This window comes from Equus asinus, chromosome 5 (assembly GCF_041296235.1).
Source record: "Equus asinus isolate D_3611 breed Donkey chromosome 5, EquAss-T2T_v2, whole genome shotgun sequence".
NCBI classification, from domain to species: domain Eukaryota; kingdom Metazoa; phylum Chordata; class Mammalia; order Perissodactyla; family Equidae; genus Equus; species Equus asinus.
Genome location: NC_091794.1, coordinates 38,591,657 through 38,612,073, shown reverse-complemented (window position 1 = coordinate 38,612,073; position 20,417 = coordinate 38,591,657). Strand labels below are relative to the sequence as shown.

Sequence of the window (20,417 nt, the reverse complement as noted above, 5' to 3'; positions counted from 1 at the left end):
GCATATGCTGAGCTCTCCTAATCAACTGGCCTACTTTGAGACTGACTTTTTTTTACTATCAAACTCGAAACGAATTTAATTTACTGGCCATGCTCAGGGACACTTCTGAGTTTTGTAAGGCTGCAACACATACAATTTGGGGGCCTTCATTAAGAAGAAGAATACGACATTAGGTTCAAGATATTAGAAGAGGCTCATGCAAGGAAATGGCCTGAAGCTTTAGTCCATTACCTCAAGGTAAATCCCTCTCTGGTCATGGTTCCCAAGTGAATTATTCTTTATAAAGTCACATGACTTACAGGTCATATTTATATAATTACCACAAAATCTATGGAACAAGAAGCTTTTATAATCAGTATCTTATTCTAAGCAATACACATGAAAATAAAATTCCAGAAAAGAAGAAAATCAGAAATTCACATGGCATTTGCTATCATGATACTAGACAAGCAGTTTAGTGCAACAGCTTAGAGTGTAAATTCCGGAGTCAAACTGCCTGGGTTCAGATCCCAGCGTCACCACCTCCCAGCTGGGAGACCTCAGGCAAGTCATATGACCACGCAGTTGCTCAGTGCCCTCACCTGCAAAATGAGAATGGGGCCTACCCAATGGGACTGTCGTAGGAATTAGATTAGAATTACGACAGCAAGATTACTTAGTATACGTAAAATACTTAGACCCTGGCACATGGTAAGTGCAATGCAAGGGTGACCTGTTGGTAGTATTATTTGTTAATATATCACTTACAATCACAATTCAATTTGGGTAACTATTTCCACTTTCTGAGCATCTCAACCGATACTATAGTGATCTGCAAGACAAGGCTTAATTTCTTACAAGAATTTTTTATTTTAAAAAGACTAAATTCCATCAACAGGAAATGGATCGAGTGAATTAATGGTACATCAATTTCATGGAACCATTAAGCCCAATAAAAAGAATGAGGTAGATCTATATTTACTGACATGGAAACACGTCTATGATATATTAGCATATAATATTATCTAAGATTCTATTCACTGTTCTTCCGTATGTATTTTGCATTCTGTGTTTCTATTCACACAGACAATGCCTGGAGGAATGTACACCACACTGTAGTAAGCAGTCACATCAGGGAGTGGGATTGGGGAACTGAATGTACTCATGTACTATTAGAACTTTATATTCTATAAAATGTGTGTGCATTTCTTTTATAATTTAATTTTAAAAATCTGAGTCAGGGGCTGGCCCCGTGGCCGAGTGGTTAAGTTCGTGTGCTCCGCTTCAGTGGCCCAGGGTTTCGCTGGTTTGGATCCTGGGCACAGACCTAGCACTGCTCATCAGGCCATGCTGAGGTGGCGGTCCCACATGCTACAACTAGAGGGACCTACAACTAGAATAAAGCAGGTACTGTGGGGGGCTTTTGGAAGAGTAAGAAAAAAAAAAAGATTGGTACCAGATATTAGCTCAGGTGCCAATCTTTAAAAAAGAAAAATCTGAGTCAGAAAAAGAGCTGGACCCACCTTGGTGTGTCCACAAACTTCTCAATCAGCATAGCATCATCATTGAAAGACTTTTTAGCTTCTCTTCGTGCTGATTCTAACTGCTCTTGAAATTCTTTTTCAGATCTAACGATCCTCATACCCTAAGATGGAAAGACAGTCAGGACTACAACATAACAAAACAAGGAAGACTAGTCTGAAACGGAAAACACAAGCACACACAATCTTACTTTTCCTCCCCCACCACGGACGGCTTTAATCATGACAGGATAACCGATTCTCCCAGCATGCTCCTTCAGGCACTGGTCCGACTGGTCCTCGCCATGATACCCTTCCACGACAGGCACTCCAGCAGCAGCCATTATGGATTTGGATGTGCTTTAGAATAAAACACACAAGATGCCCCAATTCTATAAATTATTTCATACAAGGGAAGACACAAATACCGCCCAGTCTATAAAATACAATGGAACTTTTAAAATAAAACATCCCATAAGTAAAGAAAGGACTACAGTCTGAGACAAAGATTAATGCATATACTAAAATATCTATTAGTTAGTTTTCCTCAATCCAGTTTTTCATGTGATAGCTCATCCTACCCTGTTTTTAATCCTAAAAAACGAATTAACATATTGATCAGAAACACTAATTAGTTAAATATTTTCTGTAACTCACTGGATTGGCAGATAAATAACTTATGCCTACAACAACAAAAGGGTATAATTAACATGTTTATTATAGGTAAGACTAACCATTTCAATGGACCTTCCTATGGTTGTATTTAAAAGTATAAACTCATACCTCTTTATACCCATGTCTCTAATTGCAGATGAAGGAGGACCTATAAAAATAATTCCTTCTTGCTTACATAGTTCAGCAAATTCCACGTTTTCTGAAAGAAAGCCATATCCTGGATGGATAGCCTGGAAGTGAGAAATGAAAAGACAAACTTACTAGCGTCCCGTTGGCAAACTGTGATGCAGCTGACGTCGTCTTCCTCTGGGGAGGCCTCTCCCTACACTGGTGACAGGTACACTAAGGTCTCTAACAAAATCTTTTCAGAGATGTCTGAAACATTCATACTAAAGTTCTAAAGCCTTCTCTGAACCAGAAAAGTCTTTTCTTTATTAAATTGTATTAATTTCTTTTTATTGTGGTAATATATACATAACATAAAATTTACCATTTTAACGACTTTTAATTGTACATTTTAGTGGCATTAAGTACATTCACAATGTTGTGCAACCATTACACCATCCATCTCCAGAACGTTTTCATCATCCCAAATAGAAACTCCATATCCATTAAACATTGATTTTCCCTTCTCTGATAACCTCTATTTTACTTTCTGTCTCTACAGAATTTGCCCATTCTAAGTACCTGATATGAGTGGAAATGTACAATATTTGTCCTTTTATGTCTGACTTATTTCATTTAGCATGTTTTCAAGGTTAAGCCACGTTATACCATGTACCAGAATTTCATTTCTTTTTATGGCTGAATAATATTTCACTGTATGTATATTCCACATTTTGTTTATCCATTCATCTGTTGATTGACATGTGGACTGTTTCCACTCTTTGGCTATTGTGAATACTGCTGCTATGAACACTGATGTACAAGTTTCTGTTGAGGCCCCGCTTTAAATTCATTTAGGTATAAATCTAAAACTGGAATTGTTGGATCATACGGTACAGAAGAATCTGCATTTTAATTGAAAATAATACTGCTATTAGGGTAGGATGTCAAGGAATATTTACAAGTAGGAGTAAAGGACTTCAGAATGATAAGGGGGCTCTGTTTACTTTGTCTCCATACACGGCTGGCCTAAAATTGAAACCATGGTACCCAAAAGCTGAAAAGAGCTACTAATATATCTTATATATATCTTCAGGTCATATATATCTTCATATATCTTCAGGTCACTATCTGCCAACGTTAGCTTTCCAGAAAAAAGCTAAGAATCAAACAAAAAGTCATATAGTAAAGTTTATATATACTTTAATGAAAGAGGCCCCCCCACACAGACTTTAACCTAGTCACCTGCAATTTACTTAGAGTTCTAAGAAATTTATAGGGCCAAGTGGTTAAGTTCATGCGGTCTGCTTTGGCAACCCAGGGCTTTGCCGGTTTGGATTCTGGCTGCGGACCTAGTACTGCTCATCAAGCCATATTGAGGCGGCATCCCATATAGCAGAACCAGAAGGACCTACAACTAGAACATACAACTACGTACTGGGGGGCTCTGGGGAGAGGAAGAAAAAAAAGAAGATTGGCAACAGATGTTAGCTCGGGTGCCAATCTTTAAAAAAATACAAAAAACAAATTTATATACCTGACTTTCTAGCCCCCAGAAGAAGGAAATCAGTAACTGAAGGACAACAACATTTCTAAGAGCAAATATATTAACAGCAGAAAGGAAGGAAAGAGAGAAAAGCAAAAGAATAGGCTTAGATGATTCAATGAGGGATGAAGGAGCTCCCTCTCCAACTTCAATAGCTCCGAGAGCATTTTTGTTCTTCTAAAATGATAATTAGGTGTGTACAAGAATCATAACCAAGAGAACGTGAAAAGAAAAAAACACAGCCAACCCTATTTCAAAACAGTTACATTAAAAGCGTAAGCTTCAGATGTTTGGGAAACTGATATGAATAGAAAATCTGACATCTTAGTGACAGCAGACAACAAAATGCCAGATACTGAACAAAATGCTAGATAATCACATTTTGATGTCAGTCTAGAGTTTTGTTTCTTTCAAACCAAAGTTCAACTTTAGGCATTTTATATGAAACATCAAATATTATTTATGCTAGGCAAAGAGAAACAGGTCTACATTCCAGCCCTGCCTGGTTTTTAAACATTTTTTTTTGAGGTATGATGTACAATACATCACATTCACCCACTTATAGTTTTATGGATTTAGTAAATTTATACAACTGTACAACTATTACTATAGTCCAGGTTTAGAATACCTCGGTCACTCAAAAAAGTTCTTAGGTGCCCACGTGCATAACTGATTAATCCTTGCTCCCAGAACCAGTCAACAACTACCTGCTTCTGTCTCTATAATTCTGCCTTTTTTAGAAATCTCATATAAATGGAACTGTAGTCTGATGCGTCTGGCTTCTTTAACTTAGCGTACTGTTTTGCAGTTCACCCATGTTGAACTACTGATGCACACAACAACATGGATAAATATACCACATTTGTTTATAGACGGTATGGGTTATATAGATATAACACATTTAGTTTACCCATTCATGTGGGTTTTTTCCAATTTTGGGCTATTATGAATAATGCTGTTATAAACAATCATGTACAAGTCTGTGTGAACATATTTTTCATTTCTCCAGGGTAAATACCCAGGAGTGCAATTGTTGGGTCAAAATATGGTAAGAATATGTTTAACTTTTTAAAAACTAGCCAGTTTTCTAAAGTGGCTGCATTATTTTGCATTTCCACCAGCAATGTATGGTGAATCCAAGTTTCTCCACATCCCTGCTAACACGTGGCCTTATTAGTCCTTTTGACTTTAGCCATTCTGGTGGGTGCATAGCAGTATCGTACTTTTAAAGCATCTTTATTGATCTATAATTCATATACTATAAACTTACCCAATCCAAGGATGTTTGTATTCATAGAGTTGTGCAATCATCACCATAATCTAAGACAGAGCAAGATCTAACAATGTAAGTTTTTATTACCCTAAAAGGAAACTCCATGCCTATTAGCAGTTACTCTCCATTCCCCACCTATCCCCAGCCCTAGGCAACCACTAATCTACTTTGTCTCTATAAATTTGCCTGTTTTGGACACTCTGTATAAATGGAATCATACAATACATACAGTCTTTTGTGACTGGCTTCTTTCACTAAACACAATATTTTTAAGGTTCATCCATAATTTAGCACATATCAGTATATCAGTTTTTTATTGCTGAATAATATTCCACTGTATGGATACACCACATTTATCTATTCATCAGTAAATGGACGTTTGGATTATTTCCACTTTTTGGTTATTATGAACAATGCCACTATGAACACTCATGTGTAAGTTCTTGTGTGGATATATGTTTTCATTTACTTTGGGTATACATCTAAGAAGTAGAGTAACTGGTTCATATGGTAACTCTATGTTTAACCTTTTGAGGAACTGGCAAACTTTTTGTTTATGGTTAAACAAAAGGTTTATGTTTAACATTTAACATAAAAGGTTTAACACATAAAAGGTTTATGTTTAACCTTAAAAGGTTATGTTTAACCTTTGGAGGAACTTCCAAAGCGGCTGCACCAGTTTAGATTCCCACCAGCAACATATGAGGCTTCCAGTTTCTCCACATCCTTGCCAACACTTGTTAGTAACTGTCTTTTTGATTACAGCACCCTAGTGAGTATGAAGCAGTATCTAACTGTGGTTTTAATTTGCATTTCTCTAATGGCTAATGATATTGAGCGTCTTTTAATAGAATTGTTGGCCATTTGTGTATCTTCTTTGATGAAGCATCTATTCAAATCTTTTGCTCATTTTTAAAATTGGGTTGTTTGTCTTCTTATCATTGAGTAATAAGTGTTCTTTATATATCCTGGACACCTGTCCTTTATCAAATATATGTTTTGTACATATTTTCTCCTAGTTCATGGCCTTTTATGTTAATTTAGGTTTCTTTTGAAGAGTAAAAGTCTTAAATTTTCATGAAGTCTATTTTATCAATATTTTCTTTTATGTATCTTGCTTATGGTATCATATCTAAGAAATCTTTGCCTAACCTTCTCAAAGATTTTCTCCTGTTTTCTTCCGAAGTTTTATAGTTTTAGCTCTTCCATTTAGGTCTATGACATATTTCAAGTTAACTTTTTGTATAAGATGTGAGGTAAAGATGTAGGATCTAGACTTTAGGTTTATCTTTTTGCACACAGACATCCAATTGTCCCAGGACCATTTGTTGAAAAGACTATTTTTCCCCCATTGAATTACTTTAGCATCTTTATTAAAAAATTAATTGACCATATATGTGCGAGTTTATTTTGGGACTTTCTATTCTATTCCACTGACATACATGTTTATCTTTCAGATACCACACCATCTCAGTTACTGTAACTTTATAATGAGTTTTGAAATCCAAAAGTCTAAACTCTACAAATTTGTTAGTCTTTTCAAAATTGTTTTAACTATATACTAGGCCCTACAGCTATTTTAGGACCAACTTGTCAATATCTATCAAAAAAGCCTGTTGCGATTTTGGTATAGATTGCATTAAATTTATAAATCAAGTCAGAAAGAATTGCCATCTTCACAGTACTGAGTCTTCCAACAACACATCTATCCATTTATTTAGGACTTCTTTAATTTCTCTCGGCAATGTTTTATAGTTTTCAATACATAGGTCTTGAACTGCTTTTGCTAATTTTATTACTAAGTATTTGAATTTTATGGATGTTATTCTGAATGCAACTGTTTCCTTAATTTCACTTTCGAATTGCTTGTTGCTAGTCTCCCTTCTTTTGAACAGATACTTAACTCAGTAGAACTCTGATGAACTAGATAAATACTCTCCCTTCACAACTAAAAAGAAAAGTCGCTATCTCCTTGTGAAAATAAAGTTCAGCCACACATTATGGGAAATGCCTCAAGAGGTTTAACTAATTTCTCCTAAGAAGAACAATTTAATACACCCACAGCACAGTATTCTTGAGCATTCGAATGGATTAAAAAGGAAAACCCAACAATACTACTACCAGTGAGCTAGTTCCCTAGCTATCAGGCATGTACTCAGCCGCCAATTCTCCCTGCAGTCACCAGGAGTGCAAGCCCTTTTAGACTGTTCATTCCATATGAACAATCTGCCTTCATTACCTTTAACAGCAAAGATAGAAAACTGGTATCTCCTACACTTCAATCTCTGCCAAACTAACTTCTTCCATGCTTTTAGTTTGTATCTATTCTGCTCGTGCTTACAGACCCAAAGTTGTTGTTGTTGGCTCTGCCTTCGAGCAGAAATGAGATGTGTCCTTTCCAAGGTGGAGGGAACAAGTCACGCTTTAAATTCTTATTACCAAGAATTTCCTACCCACATCCGATACTTAGGACAGACAGATTTCCTTTGGTCAACCACATAGATTACCAGTATTTAGTTAAATAATTTGCTCTACTCGTTAAAGTTACTTGTCAGTGACTTTGAAATGTCTCTAATAAAGTTATTCATTCCTGGTGGCACATTAAAAGAAACTGGAGCACTTTTACCAAAACTCACGCTTGGGACCTAGTCCAGGTAACTGAGGGACGAGGCCTGGCTAAAGTATTTTTTCAACTTCTCACTAAAGCATAGTGTACATACAGAGAAGTGAACATCGTAAGTGTAAAACTCTTTTTTTTTTTTTAAGATTTTATTTTTTTTTCCTTTTTCTCCCCAAAGCCCCCCGGTACATAGTTGTATATTCTTCATTGTGGGTCCTTCTAGTTGTGGCATGTGGGACGCTGCCTCAGCGTGGTTTGATGAGCAGTGCCATGTCCGCGCCCAGGATTCGAACCAACGAAACACTGGGCCGCCTGCAGCGGAATGCGTGAACTTAACCACTCGGCCACGGGGCCAGCCCCTCAAACTTTTATAAATAAAGTTTCCACAAACTAAATACACCTGTATAGCCAGCACTCAGATCAAGAAAAAAGCATCACTAGCATTCCAAATGACCCCTTTATGCTCTCTTCCAGGTAACCATAGGCCCCTCCACCAGGCACTATGTCAACACTGTTTTTAAAAGGCTCCTCAGGTGATGGTAATCTTCAGCCAGAGCTTCCTACTACCTCTTCCCCAGCCAGAGAAGGTCTGAGACAAGAGACCATCAAAAGAACCAGCCTAACGAACAGGCTTATCACTACATCTTCTAGATTCTCTCAATACAGCCATGTCCTCAGGCAAATCACCAGAAATTTAGCTCACATGTAAATTTTATTCTAGCATTTATGAAAATGCCTATGTCAAAATGGCCACATTAAAAATTCTACAGTTTTGACAAGCTTCTTTCAAAATCACTATACACATGTTATTCAATGTCCTTTATTAGACAATCAGTAAGTTCCTTCTTCAAAGTCAAAGTAGGGGAAGGTTTGCTCCCCTAACTGGCAAGTATTTTTGTTATTAGAGAGCCTTGTAAATTGCAATACACCGAATTTCCTTTTTGCTCAGGGCTGCAGGAAGGACCAGAGCAGTTTTCCTTGGCCTAAGTTTTCTGACTTAATTCCAACCCCTATTTTTTGGGGGGAGAAAATGGAAAACTAAAAAAAAATCTTTAAAATAATATTAATCCAGGTAGACACAGAGTTGACAAATTCCCTGGCAGCAGCATATCCGACATTTGCTGGAGGGCTGTTATTTAACTGAAAAACGGCCTCAGTGAACCTTCATTAAAAAGGGAGTGGATGTGCACCTCTAAGGAGACTGATTCGAGGAGAAAACAGTAATAATATAAGGAAGCTGGCTGGCCTCTCAGAAGTTTTTTTTAAAGATTTTATTTCTGCTTTTTCTCCCCAAAGCCCCCTGGTACACAGTTGTATATTTTTAGTTGTGGGTCCTTCTAGTTGTGGCATGTGGGACGCCTCTTCAACAGGGCCTGATGAGCGATGCCAAGTCCACGCGCAGGATCTGAACCAGGGAAAACCTGCGCCGCTGAAGCGGAGCGCGTGAACTTGACCACTCGGCCATGGGGCTGGCCTCAAGAAGTTATTTGTAATCAGTTGAAACTTCTGATTAAACAACACCTTCCCTTTTCCCAAAATGCAGGGCAACAAAGTTCTGCTCAGCCAGGTCAGATGAACAGGGAGTGGGGCCGGGAGTCAGGGCCTCTTGTTTAATCCTTTTTCTTTCAATGAGACAAGTTTTGCTTTCAAGGCACTTGGAGATCTCGATAAAAATGCAAATTACGTATAAAAATGTAAGTTACAGTGGGTTTGGGGTGAGGCCTAAGAGTCTGCATTTCTACCGAGCTCTCAAACGATGCCATGGATCACACTCCAAGTAGGGAGACTAGATGATTTTGGATCTCCTGTAACCTGTGCGTTAGATTTTACATCTGTAAAATGGAAGCAATAATACTAGGTCATGCATGCTCAAATACATGATAAATAAAGTGATATTTATGTTCCTAAGGAAATATATAAAATCTATGCATTATCATCTCCTTATCCTCCTAAGGGCCTTTACTCCAAGCAATAAATAAAACCTTTAGAAATAAGCACATTTTAAATACCCGTATGTATAAATTAATGCTTATTCAGTCTAGGAACTCTGACTCTAAAGTGGAGGACAGTGATGCAGGAATACATAAATACAAAACAACTAGTTATATTCACTGATTCAAATTAATAAACCTCTATGCTCCAACTCTTTGGTTTGCCAGGAGGTACAGAAAATAAGTCTTAGGTGTGGGTTCTTCCCTTAAGAACACAACGGCGTTGAGGAGCCAAGATATGTATTAAAATCATTAAACAAGATAATAGCTAATTAAGTATAAAAACGACTGCAACAGGAAACCAAATGCTAAAGGAAAAGGGAGACATCAATGTGACTAGAGGAGACAAGAAAGAATTTATGAGAGGGAGGAATTCAGGTGGCAGTGAAGAGCAAGACTTCTGCAATTAACTCCTTATTATTCTGCCTGCTCTCTGTTATTAGCCCACCTTTGCCCCCATCCCACTAGTCTACTCCTCATCAGCAGCCACAATGATCTTATTTAAATGTAAATCAGATCACATCACTCCTCTGCTTAAAATCCTCCAGGAGCTACTTAGAATGAAATGCAAATCCCTTAACAAGGTCTATAAGGCGCTAAATAATGTTGCCTTTACCTCTCTGCTTCATCATCTCCTACCACTTTCTTCCTGCGTCAGTTGGTCTTCTCAGCTCCAAACTCAACCTTCCATGCTGTGCTTCATGAAGGGGCTCTGAAAATTCCCTTTCCTGCCAGCTGGCCTCCTGTTAGGTTCTGCCAGCAGGGGCCCCTGTAGGGAAACTGGAGGCAGGGGAAGTCTTCCTAATCTTCTACCCTGGACAGCAGCGGTTCCAGTCTTCAGGTTCTTTTAGAGCTCTGGGAATCAGCCTCATTATGCCCCCTGCAGCCAGGTGGGACCCCTCCACAGAGATCTGAGCAACAGCTGCAGAAGGTCCCTCCTCCGACCTCGACCTCTTCCCCAGCTCAGCCAGTGGCTATCAATTTCTGGTTAACTTCAACATACCCTTTTTCTTTACCCCTGCCCCTCCCCCTCTCCCTCTCTCTCTCTCTCTCTCTCTCTCTCTCTCTCTCTCTCTCTCTCTCTCTCTCGCCCCTCTAACACTGGTGGATCTAATTCCTAAATTAAATTCCCACTGTTGAAGTATCTAATGGAGTTTCAGTTTTACTGGCTGGATCCTGAATGACAAGGTCCCTTACTGCCTTCGCTCCATCAACACTGAACACACTTGTCCCATGAACACCAAGCTTATTTTCATCTCAGAGTCTTGGCAACTCTGTTTGGCTGAACCTTCCTCCTGAAGTCCTTCACATGGCTGACCTAATAGCAGTTAGTTCTTTGTTCAACTGTCACCTCCTCAGAAAGGCCTCCACTGACCACCCTATTTATTTATCTTTTTTCTTGAGGAAGATTAGCCGTGAGCTAACATCTGCTGCCAATCCTCCTTTTTTTTTTTTTTGCTGAGGAAGACTGGCTCTGAGCTAACATCCATGCCCATCTTCCTCTACTTTATATGTGGGATACCTGCCACAGCATGGCTTGACAAGCAGTGCGTGGGTCCACACCTGGGATCTGAACTGGCAAACCCCAGGCCACCAAAGTGGAACATGCAAACTTAACCACTGTGCCACCAGGCTGGCCTTGAACCACTGTCTAAAAGCATCTCCTAATCAGTCTTTATCCCCTTATCCTGCTTTACTTTCTTCTCACCATTTATAACACTCTTAGTTGTATTTGTTTCTCTATTTGTTTAAATGTTTACCTGGTTTCAAAGGTAGAAGGGCTGAATTCCTTCTTAATTTTAATTTATAATTTAGAGCCCCCCTCCACCTATTTTCCAAAAGATCTAAAGTGTACATGACTCAGGAAGAAGGTAGAGTGGCTGAGGAATGAGAAAGGACATGTCTAGTTTACAATGACAACCCAACAATCAAGTGTAAAAATCTCGCGAATGGCTAAAAACAGAGAATGAGTGCTATAAATAATAAGTAATTTTGTGAAAATTGTACAGAACTTATTCCTTTCGCATTATAAATCTCTTCATGACTCTGACCTGTGCAGTGGACATCTTGGCCACTTGAATGATTTTCTCCATGGAAAGGTAGCTCTGTTGAGAGGGAGCAGGACCGATGGAATATGCTTCATCTGCCTGTTTAAGAAATATTACACGTTTAAAAGACCACACAGCTAATACATACTAGTACACCGTACAGAACTGCTTCCGAGTCATTTTATTACTACAGTCACGCGTCACTTAATGACAAGGATACATTCTGAGAAATGCGTTGTCAGGTGATTTTGTTGTTGTGGGGACATCACAGAGTGTACTTACACAACCTAGATGGTATAGCCTACTGCACACCCAGGCTGTATGGTACTAACCTTTGGGCCCACTGGTGTATATGTGGTCCGTCACTGACGGAAGTCTCATTACACGGGGCCTGACTGGATAAATAAAAATACTGGCTCCCCAAGAACAATGCAAGAATTGAGAAACAGAAGTACCAGCTCATGTCTATGTTATAAAAATAAGCCAGTTTGGAATCTTTTGCATGAAGAGGATGCCAAAACTTGATTTTATGTATAAATCAGACACTAGAGTGAAATTAAATTTCCTTAGGATGGAAAGCAACAGGCATTAGTCATGGTATTATTAGCAACAACAATAACCTTAAATGTATTTAATGTCTAAAATTTACAATTTGACAACAGAGACAAAATATGCAACAGATGTATACAGCAAGAAATAAAATTACAAAGTTTATTAAAGTTTATATAATTATTAGACCACGATGAGAATGGTCCTTCTCTACATTTGTGAACTATTTTATACTGTCCCTTAAAACTTTCACGTAATCACAGCATCCCTTGAAGCAGACCAGATAGAAGACATCATTTATAAATTCAAAGATGTACTGAATGCCCACTTTCGCCACACTTCGAGGTGGGAACTGCCTGGACAGCAGTAAACAAGAGGAATGCTCCTGTCTAGAAGCAGACACAGACATCAAATATACATTCACACACACAATGAGAACTGTGATAAAGGCCACGGAGGAAGAACAAAGGACATGACGCAGGTAAGAGGGAGACTGATCAGGCCCGAGGGCGGCCAGGGAAAGGCTGAGAGGGAAGGTCAGGGACGGGCCCTCCAGAACGATCAGGACTTGGCCAGGCAAACGGGTGGAGGGCGTGGAGCTGGGAACAGGCATGGAGGTGGGGGCAGGCCTCCCAGGCAGAGAAAACAATAGGTGAAGGCCTGAGGTGGGAAGAAACTGACCCATCTGAGGCACTGAAGGAGGCTTGTGTGGTTGGAGCACACTGAGCAAGGGGTCAATGAACCACAGATACAGCTGGACAGACGGGAGGGCACAGATTTCAGAGGGCCTTGTGGGAGGCTAAAGCTGTGGATTTTCTCTCAGGGAACACACAATGAAATTTTTTTTTAAGTTCTTTTTGTTTGTTTAATTTTTAATTCCACAAACATAAACCCACTCTTATTCTAAAGAATGTGAGCAATAGCAGAAAGGCAAAGGAGCCCTCAGGCACTGCCCCCTCCCTCCTTCCAAATCCCTTCTAGATACACGCACTGTGACCGACTCGGGACATATTCTTCCCTACTCACATTCTGATTTATTCATATATATCTTCATCAACACATATGGTTTTTGTTTTTACACAAACAGGATCAAACTATATAGAAATCTTCTGCAACTGCTTTTTTCATTAACAGTATGTCTTGGGAGCTCTCTCCTTGCTAGGACACAGATGTCTACCTCATAGTTTAAAACAACTGTGCACTGTTCCACACTATGGAGGGACCTGTCTTCATTCAATCATGCACCTCTTCACAGATGTTTAGGTCATAATGGCAAAACACTGGATGCCGGCAGCAATCTTGCACAGCCCTTTTTGCACACATGTGAGCATGTGTCCGGGCAGAGATTGAGAGGAATATGTGCAGGGTTAGGTTGAAGGATGTGACACTTTAATAGCTCTTGGTTAATCATCCCTTGAAATGGTGTCATCAATACACATTCCCATCAACATACTAATTTCCAACCACATTAACCAACACTGAATACTATCCGTCTTTTAAATTATTGTGAATTTGGTGGATCATAAAAATGTTTGAAGCATTTAAAGCAGAGGAGTAACATGAAAAAGTTTTGATTTTAAACTATCAGCGTGGCTGAAATGGAGAAAACAGATTGCTACAGTATTTGACCAGGCAAGAGATGATAATGGCTTTGACGTAAGGTAGAGGGCAGAAAGAAGAGGAAAGAAATGTCTGGGAAGTAGAATTAACAGCACTTGGTGATTGTCTAGATGGATGAGGATGAAGGATGGAGAGTGGGAAGGCAGAAGGAGGGATGGTCAAAGACTCTCAAATCTCAACATTATTATTTTTACGCAATGCTGTTGCCATCTACTGGGTTACGAAAGTCTGTAAGAAAAAGCAGGTTCAAAATAGAGGAAAGGTCTTGAGGTCAACTTCAGACATATTAGTTTGGTACCCATGACATATCCAGGTGGAGATGCAGATGTATATCCAGTTGGATATACCCGTACCGCGCTCAAAAGAAAGTGTGAGCTAGAAATAGAAATTTGGAAGTTTTTGGCAAAACCCTAGGATTAAATAAAATGATCCAGACTGAGAGTATATAGTGAGAAAAGGAAATGAAAGATTTTTGAAAAGGTGAGAGAAGGACTCCAGAGCACAGGCAGACGACTGGCCTTGGATGGGAAGAGGATGGACGCAGATGCAGGCAGATGAGCAGATTCTGTGGCAGGAAGCTCAGTTCTATTTCTCCATGAAGTTAAGTTCATCTGTTGAGAATAGGTGAGTAGAGGGAGAGTCAGAGGTTGGAATGGAGAAAACAGGCTCAAGATAGTCACTGCACAGAATGAGAAAGAAAAGTGGCCACAGAGCCGCGTGGCCTGCTGTGCAATGCTGAAAGCCCAGGTGAAGCTGGTCACCATGAATTTATTTTGGTGCTTGGAGTGTTGCTGTGGGCATGAAGAAGGCCAATAGTTGAATTCCTCCATGGTTGGGTTCTGGTGGATAATAGCTGGTAATAATTGATAACACCTACAAACCTCAGGGAAATAGGGTCCTTTTAGTTACAATTTTCCAGTTAAGCCAAGGCTCTGGAACATTAAGTGACTTGTCTAAGATCCCTTGGTCAGTAAGAAGTAGTTGCTAAGTCTAGAATCTTTCAACTTCTCCTTGTCCATCAGGGAATCTGGATACGTCCCGCTCAAAGTGTGGTCTGTGGATCAGCCACATTCTGTGAACTGTTTTAACCAGTTCTTGATGAGATAGGACCTTGCCTGGAAGTCAACTACACCACAAAGCACAAAGCTTAGTCCAACTGGTGTTATGTTTGGAAAATGTTCCCAAGAGGAATTATTAGTGAACAGTTTGAACTTATCCACTTACATACTGTTAACACTAGCAAAAATAAACTGTTAACATAAAGAACTAAAATACTGATACAATGAACAAATAAAACAATCACTTAGAAAATTTGACTTTCAGTTTTTAACAACATACCATGTCTACATGCATGGAATTCCTGTCGGCCTCACTATAAACAGCCACAGACTGTACACCCATTTTTTTAGCTGTTCGCATCACCCTGCAGGCAATTTCTCCTCTGTTGGCAATGAGGACCTTGGTAATTTTTTGTCCTGTTTAAAATACCATGAAAATCACACACAACTGTTACTGTAGAGCAAGAAATGAGAATATGAAAAACATTCGATGATATTAACCAGCTGATAAACACTCATTTTGGTAAAATCAGCATAATAGAGCTTAAAATAACCATTTTAACTAGTATTACACAGTGCATTTCTTTTCACTGAAATTCACGATACCCTTATTAATATAAAGTCTTAAATTACTCAGCTTTTTTAACTTAAAATAAAATTAAAAGATGCTTTGTTATGCCAAAAATCAATTTAAAATAGCTAAAAAAAAAAACCCACAAAAAACCATCATAGTTAATTATAATTCACATTTAATAAGTACTTTTTTTTTTTTGAGGAAGATTAGCCCTGAGCTAACTACTGCCAGTCCTCCTCTTTTTTGCTGAGGAAGCTTGGCCCTGAGCTCACATCTGTGCCCATCGTCCTCTACTTTATATGTGGGACGCCTATCACAGCATGGCGTGCCAATTGGTGCCATATCCACACCCAGGATCTGAACCGGCAAACCCCGGGCCACTGAGAAGCGGAATGTGCGCACTTAACCGCTGAGCCACCAGGCCAGCCCCTGTACTTTCTATGCCCCATGATTTGTGCTAAATATTCAATCTGGATTTAAATCCTCACAATAATCCTATGAAGTAGATACTACTATTATTATCATCTCAATTTTAAAGATGAAGAAATTAAGATAGAAAGAGATGTTACTTTCCTGAAATTATACAGCTAAAAGAAATGATGGGGGCCGGCCCGGTGGCACAGAAGTTAAGTTCGCACATTCCCCTTCTCGGCGACCCATGGTTTGCTGGTTCAGATCCAGGGTGCAGACATGGCACCAATTGGCACGCCATGCTGTGGGAGGCGTCCCACATATAAAGTAGAGGAAGATGGGCACGGATGTGAGCTCAGGGCCAGGCTTCCTCAACAAAAAGAAGAGGATTGGCAGTAGTTAGCTCAGGGCTAGTCTTCCTCAAAAAAAAAAAAAGAAAAGAAATGGTGGATCCAGGATTTGAACCCAGGTTAGCTTCACTCCAGAATCTGAGCTCGGAGACACTCTGCTCCACTGCCTCTACCGCTCTGAGCTCAGGGACGTGTGGTCCTCTTGCAACATAAATGAAAATTGCACAGTTCACTGGCATCAGCGCTATAATGAGATGCTATTGTATGACTATATAAAATGCACTTCCATCATCACACATGAAATAAATGTTCTTTGACAGTTGATAACAGTTATTTTTCTCGAAAAATAAGGTTTTATATAATTTAAAACCATGTTTTTCAATAGGGGTCTACAGAGCTCAAGAGTTGCCACAGGTCACAGGGGCTGCCAGGCTTACTTCCCTATGTATTTTAGACTAAATAGCAAGAGAGATTTGACATAAAAGTAAAAACCGTGACTCAATACTTACTAAAGAAATTATCATGAAAATCCAAAACTTCAAAAGTATATGAGGATTAATTCTATTATACACAAATTACCGGATTAAACATTTCCCTTTCTTAGTTTGCAATGTGAAGCAAAGCCAAATAGTACAACAAAGACAGCCAGTACCTGTGGTTGTGGCATACTTCACGGTTCTTTGCTTCCAAGGCCCTCTCCTATAAAATGAATCCAAACGGAATCAGAATTAAACAGGACATGCAAGATCAGTCATTGATCTTTCGAAACAATCTAAATTTGTAAAAACTGGAAACCAAGTCCAGATATGATCTTAGTTAGACCTTAAGCCTACAAAGTGATGTAACAAGACTTTCTTTGTGGAAAGAAAACTAATCTAGAAATCAGAAGTTCCAGTTCTGGCTGTTCTCCCTGGCACGTGTCTTTGAATGGAACACTTCACCTGCTTGCCCCTGAGGCTATCATGTGACCACAGAGTCCTCGACGAGGAGAAAGCCAAGGTACTTCAAGATCATCCAGTTCAGCTTTTTTCAAACTTTTTTGACTTGTATCCCAAGTAAACACTGTATGTGACTTCACAACCGAGTATATAACAAAACAGAAGTTTCATAAAAGGAGACCTTCTCTGCATGTTGATACTTTCTGTTCTACTCCATTTTATTAAATAAAAAATGCTGGTCAAACTACAGTTTGAAAAATACCAATCTAATTCAACCTCTGACAAGACAGGTTTGAATAATTCAGCTCAGAGGAGTAAAGGGAAGGAGCTGAGCAAGGGCAGGAGAAAGAATGCTGGCTGTGCAGCCGGAACAGCCCCCCACTGGCCAGCTCGGGTGACTGCAGCAAGTCACCTTACATCAGGGTTTTTCAATCTTTTTTTCATCACCGCTCCCTAATGAGAAAACTTAAATACTAAGGAATAAGGTTTTGTAGGAGGGGTTGAGCTTTGAAGGGCACCAAACCATGATAATATACAAGATTTTTTCACTCTCAATAACGAATTTTTGCTTTACAACTCAAGTTTCAGTGTCCTCACACAAGAGAGGAGCCTACAAGAGGTGATCTTGAAGATACCTCCCAGTTTTAAAAGTATACAATTTTAGTCTGAATCCTTGTATTAACGAGAAACAGAGAAAACAGGGAGGCTGTTTGACACCTACAATCAACACTTAACCAGACATACATAACTAGTTCTGAACACTTGTTTGAGGCGTCTTAACTCGTTAGAAGTCCATTAAGGTCTAAAACAATTTTTAACTTCCATGATACCTATTGATACAATAGTTTAACACTGAAACTTTAACGAAAGGTTGACAGAAAGCAGGCCAGATTCACTTCAGGAACAAAAAAGTATAATGATATTAGGTGTCAGCTAAAAATATACTGGGAAACAGAGAAACTGCTGATGCAATTGCATCTTAGTCTCTTCCGTCCATATCTGCAAGATTTGGTAAAACTATGCTTATAAAGGACTAACCATTTTTGATCCTTTACAAAGCAGACAAAAAGCATAAATGATGTGCATGAGATACTACGTAACTATGTGTGTATGTCTACATACACACTGTGTTTATAACTGTGTAACGGAACAGGACTAGCATTTCACTGGGGCAGATGACATTGGTGGATCTATACACTCATTGCCCTATGATGGACATTCAACCAGATGTCGCCATCCACGGAGGGCTGCTGGGAAGACCCACAGCTCTGGTGCTTGAGTTCCACAAGACGGGCTCCTCAAGAGGCTACTGCTTCCCCACATCTTTCCAATTCAGCTGACCTCACTTTCTTGATGTTTCAGGAGGGGGATCAACTCTCCTGATCTTTATAAGGTATTTTCTAGTTCATAGCATCTTCCCATCACACTCTTCAGATAAGTTTCTGATTAAGATTTAAGGCCTGTCCTGGACAGATGTGTCTATAAAATGGCTGCTTCTTGGTAAATCCAGCTTAAGACTCTAAATTTCAAGGCCATTGCTGACCTAAAGTTTGCTTCTGCCATTTTCTAGTCAAGACAGACAGACAACTACACACATACCTACCACTTATCTATCATCCTATATCCCAACAATGTTCTGATTGGTCTATTCCATTTTTCACCATTGTCGAAGCAACAACTTAAAACAATGTTTGAAAAACAAGATTAAGTTCCTTCTATGAGATAATTCCACCCTGATTCAAGGTCACTCCTATACCAGCTTATTCTCATTTCTAAAATTCCCCTACTACAGATTCTTTTCTCTGAATTACTAGAGAATCATGATACAAAACAAAATGTAAACACCCCCTATACTGATGAAATTTTAAATTCTATATGCCATTAATAACTCTAACACTTTCCAGGGTGACAGCTACTTGAGAACAGTTCTATACACAATAGCTAAGACTTGAGAAGAAGAGAGAAGAGAGAGAAAATGTATCTGCGTACTGTCCTGAAGAACCTGGAAACTCAAAAGAAAAATCAGGAGAAAGAGAACAGCCCTAACACTGCTGTCACTAACTGTCTTATTTCGCTCGAGGCAAGTCCTACAATTAAGTAATTGAAAATCCAAGGCGTCTACAATAACTTGTGGAAAATAAAAGCAAACAAAAAACTTGATCTAAATGGTTGACTCTGCCAAGGCCACATCTATGGATTGATTCATATGCGCCAGATTCTGTTTCAGCCTCTTTCCGTGTATTAATTCAATTTGCACAACCCAAGATGATAATATTACCTCCTGTAGGTACAAGTACCATCAGCCCCTCTAGGTTGGGAAATTGAAGCATAGAGATATTAAGTAACGTGTGCAAGGTTGCTCACACCTCTAGGGAGTAGCAAAGCTGAGACCCCTGCCTTCTGACTGCAGAATCTGTGCCCTTCAGCACTAAGCAAAACTGTCTTTCCAGAATGATGGAGGAGGCTGATGATGAAGCAAAGGAAGACAAAGAAGCCTGCTACCTGGAATCACGGGGGTGTCTTCACTGCCAAACGTTATCACATTATCAAACATCATCAAAATGTGAAACTGATCTGGTGTCAGGTTAGCTGGAGACATCTGGTAGCTTTGCTCAAACTTGCATACAGAGCTTTTGACAAAACAACTTAGCCCACTGGAAGGTAAATTTGCTTTTATTAACTTGATTCATTCCAACAATGAGAAAGAACTCCAGGAGTGTTTCTCTGTACTGGACACCTGATGGGGGACAGCCGAACCGAAAGGGGCTTGAGGGCGTCCTGGGTCCATTTCTTAACACTTGTGTCACCCTGGCAAGTGGCTGACCCCTTTGGGTTTCACCAGAACCGGGACTGCAACAACTCTCCCCACACAGGGAAGGCAGGGAGCGCCCAAAGCAAACTGTTGGGAGCTGCACAGCGTTACTCGAGCCCCTAGGGCCAGGGGAGCACGGAGAAGGTAGGCCCAGCTCCACTCCTCCCCCGCTTCTCATAAATGGAAAAATAGAGGCAAACGGAGCGCTGAAGGCTGGAGGTGGGGAAGAGGGAAGAAAAAGAAGGGCTGGGTGTGGAGACGTCTCCTTCTCGATGCTGAGACTGAAAGCAGACCCCCCCCGAAAAGGGCTGGCTTGTCCTCCTGTCCTCTCCTCCTCCCCCTCGACCT

At 39.7% G+C, this 20,417-nt stretch overlaps 1 protein-coding gene across 1 annotated transcript in view; it reads right to left on the bottom strand.

The window, feature by feature from the left end:
* The window catches only part of MCCC1 (methylcrotonyl-CoA carboxylase subunit 1), a 57,930-nt gene that overhangs the window by 37,203 nt on the left and 310 nt on the right, over positions 1-20,417 (bottom strand). Inside the window, exons 2-7 of the mRNA XM_014846237.3 lie at positions 16,972-17,018; positions 15,265-15,401; positions 11,761-11,856; positions 2,283-2,404; positions 1,712-1,859; positions 1,503-1,624 (exon numbers count right to left, since the gene is read on the bottom strand). Coding sequence (XP_014701723.3) covers positions 1,503-1,624; positions 1,712-1,859; positions 2,283-2,404; positions 11,761-11,856; positions 15,265-15,401; positions 16,972-17,018 — 672 coding nt within the window. The remainder of the gene's footprint in view (positions 1-1,502; positions 1,625-1,711; positions 1,860-2,282; positions 2,405-11,760; positions 11,857-15,264; positions 15,402-16,971; positions 17,019-20,417) is intronic.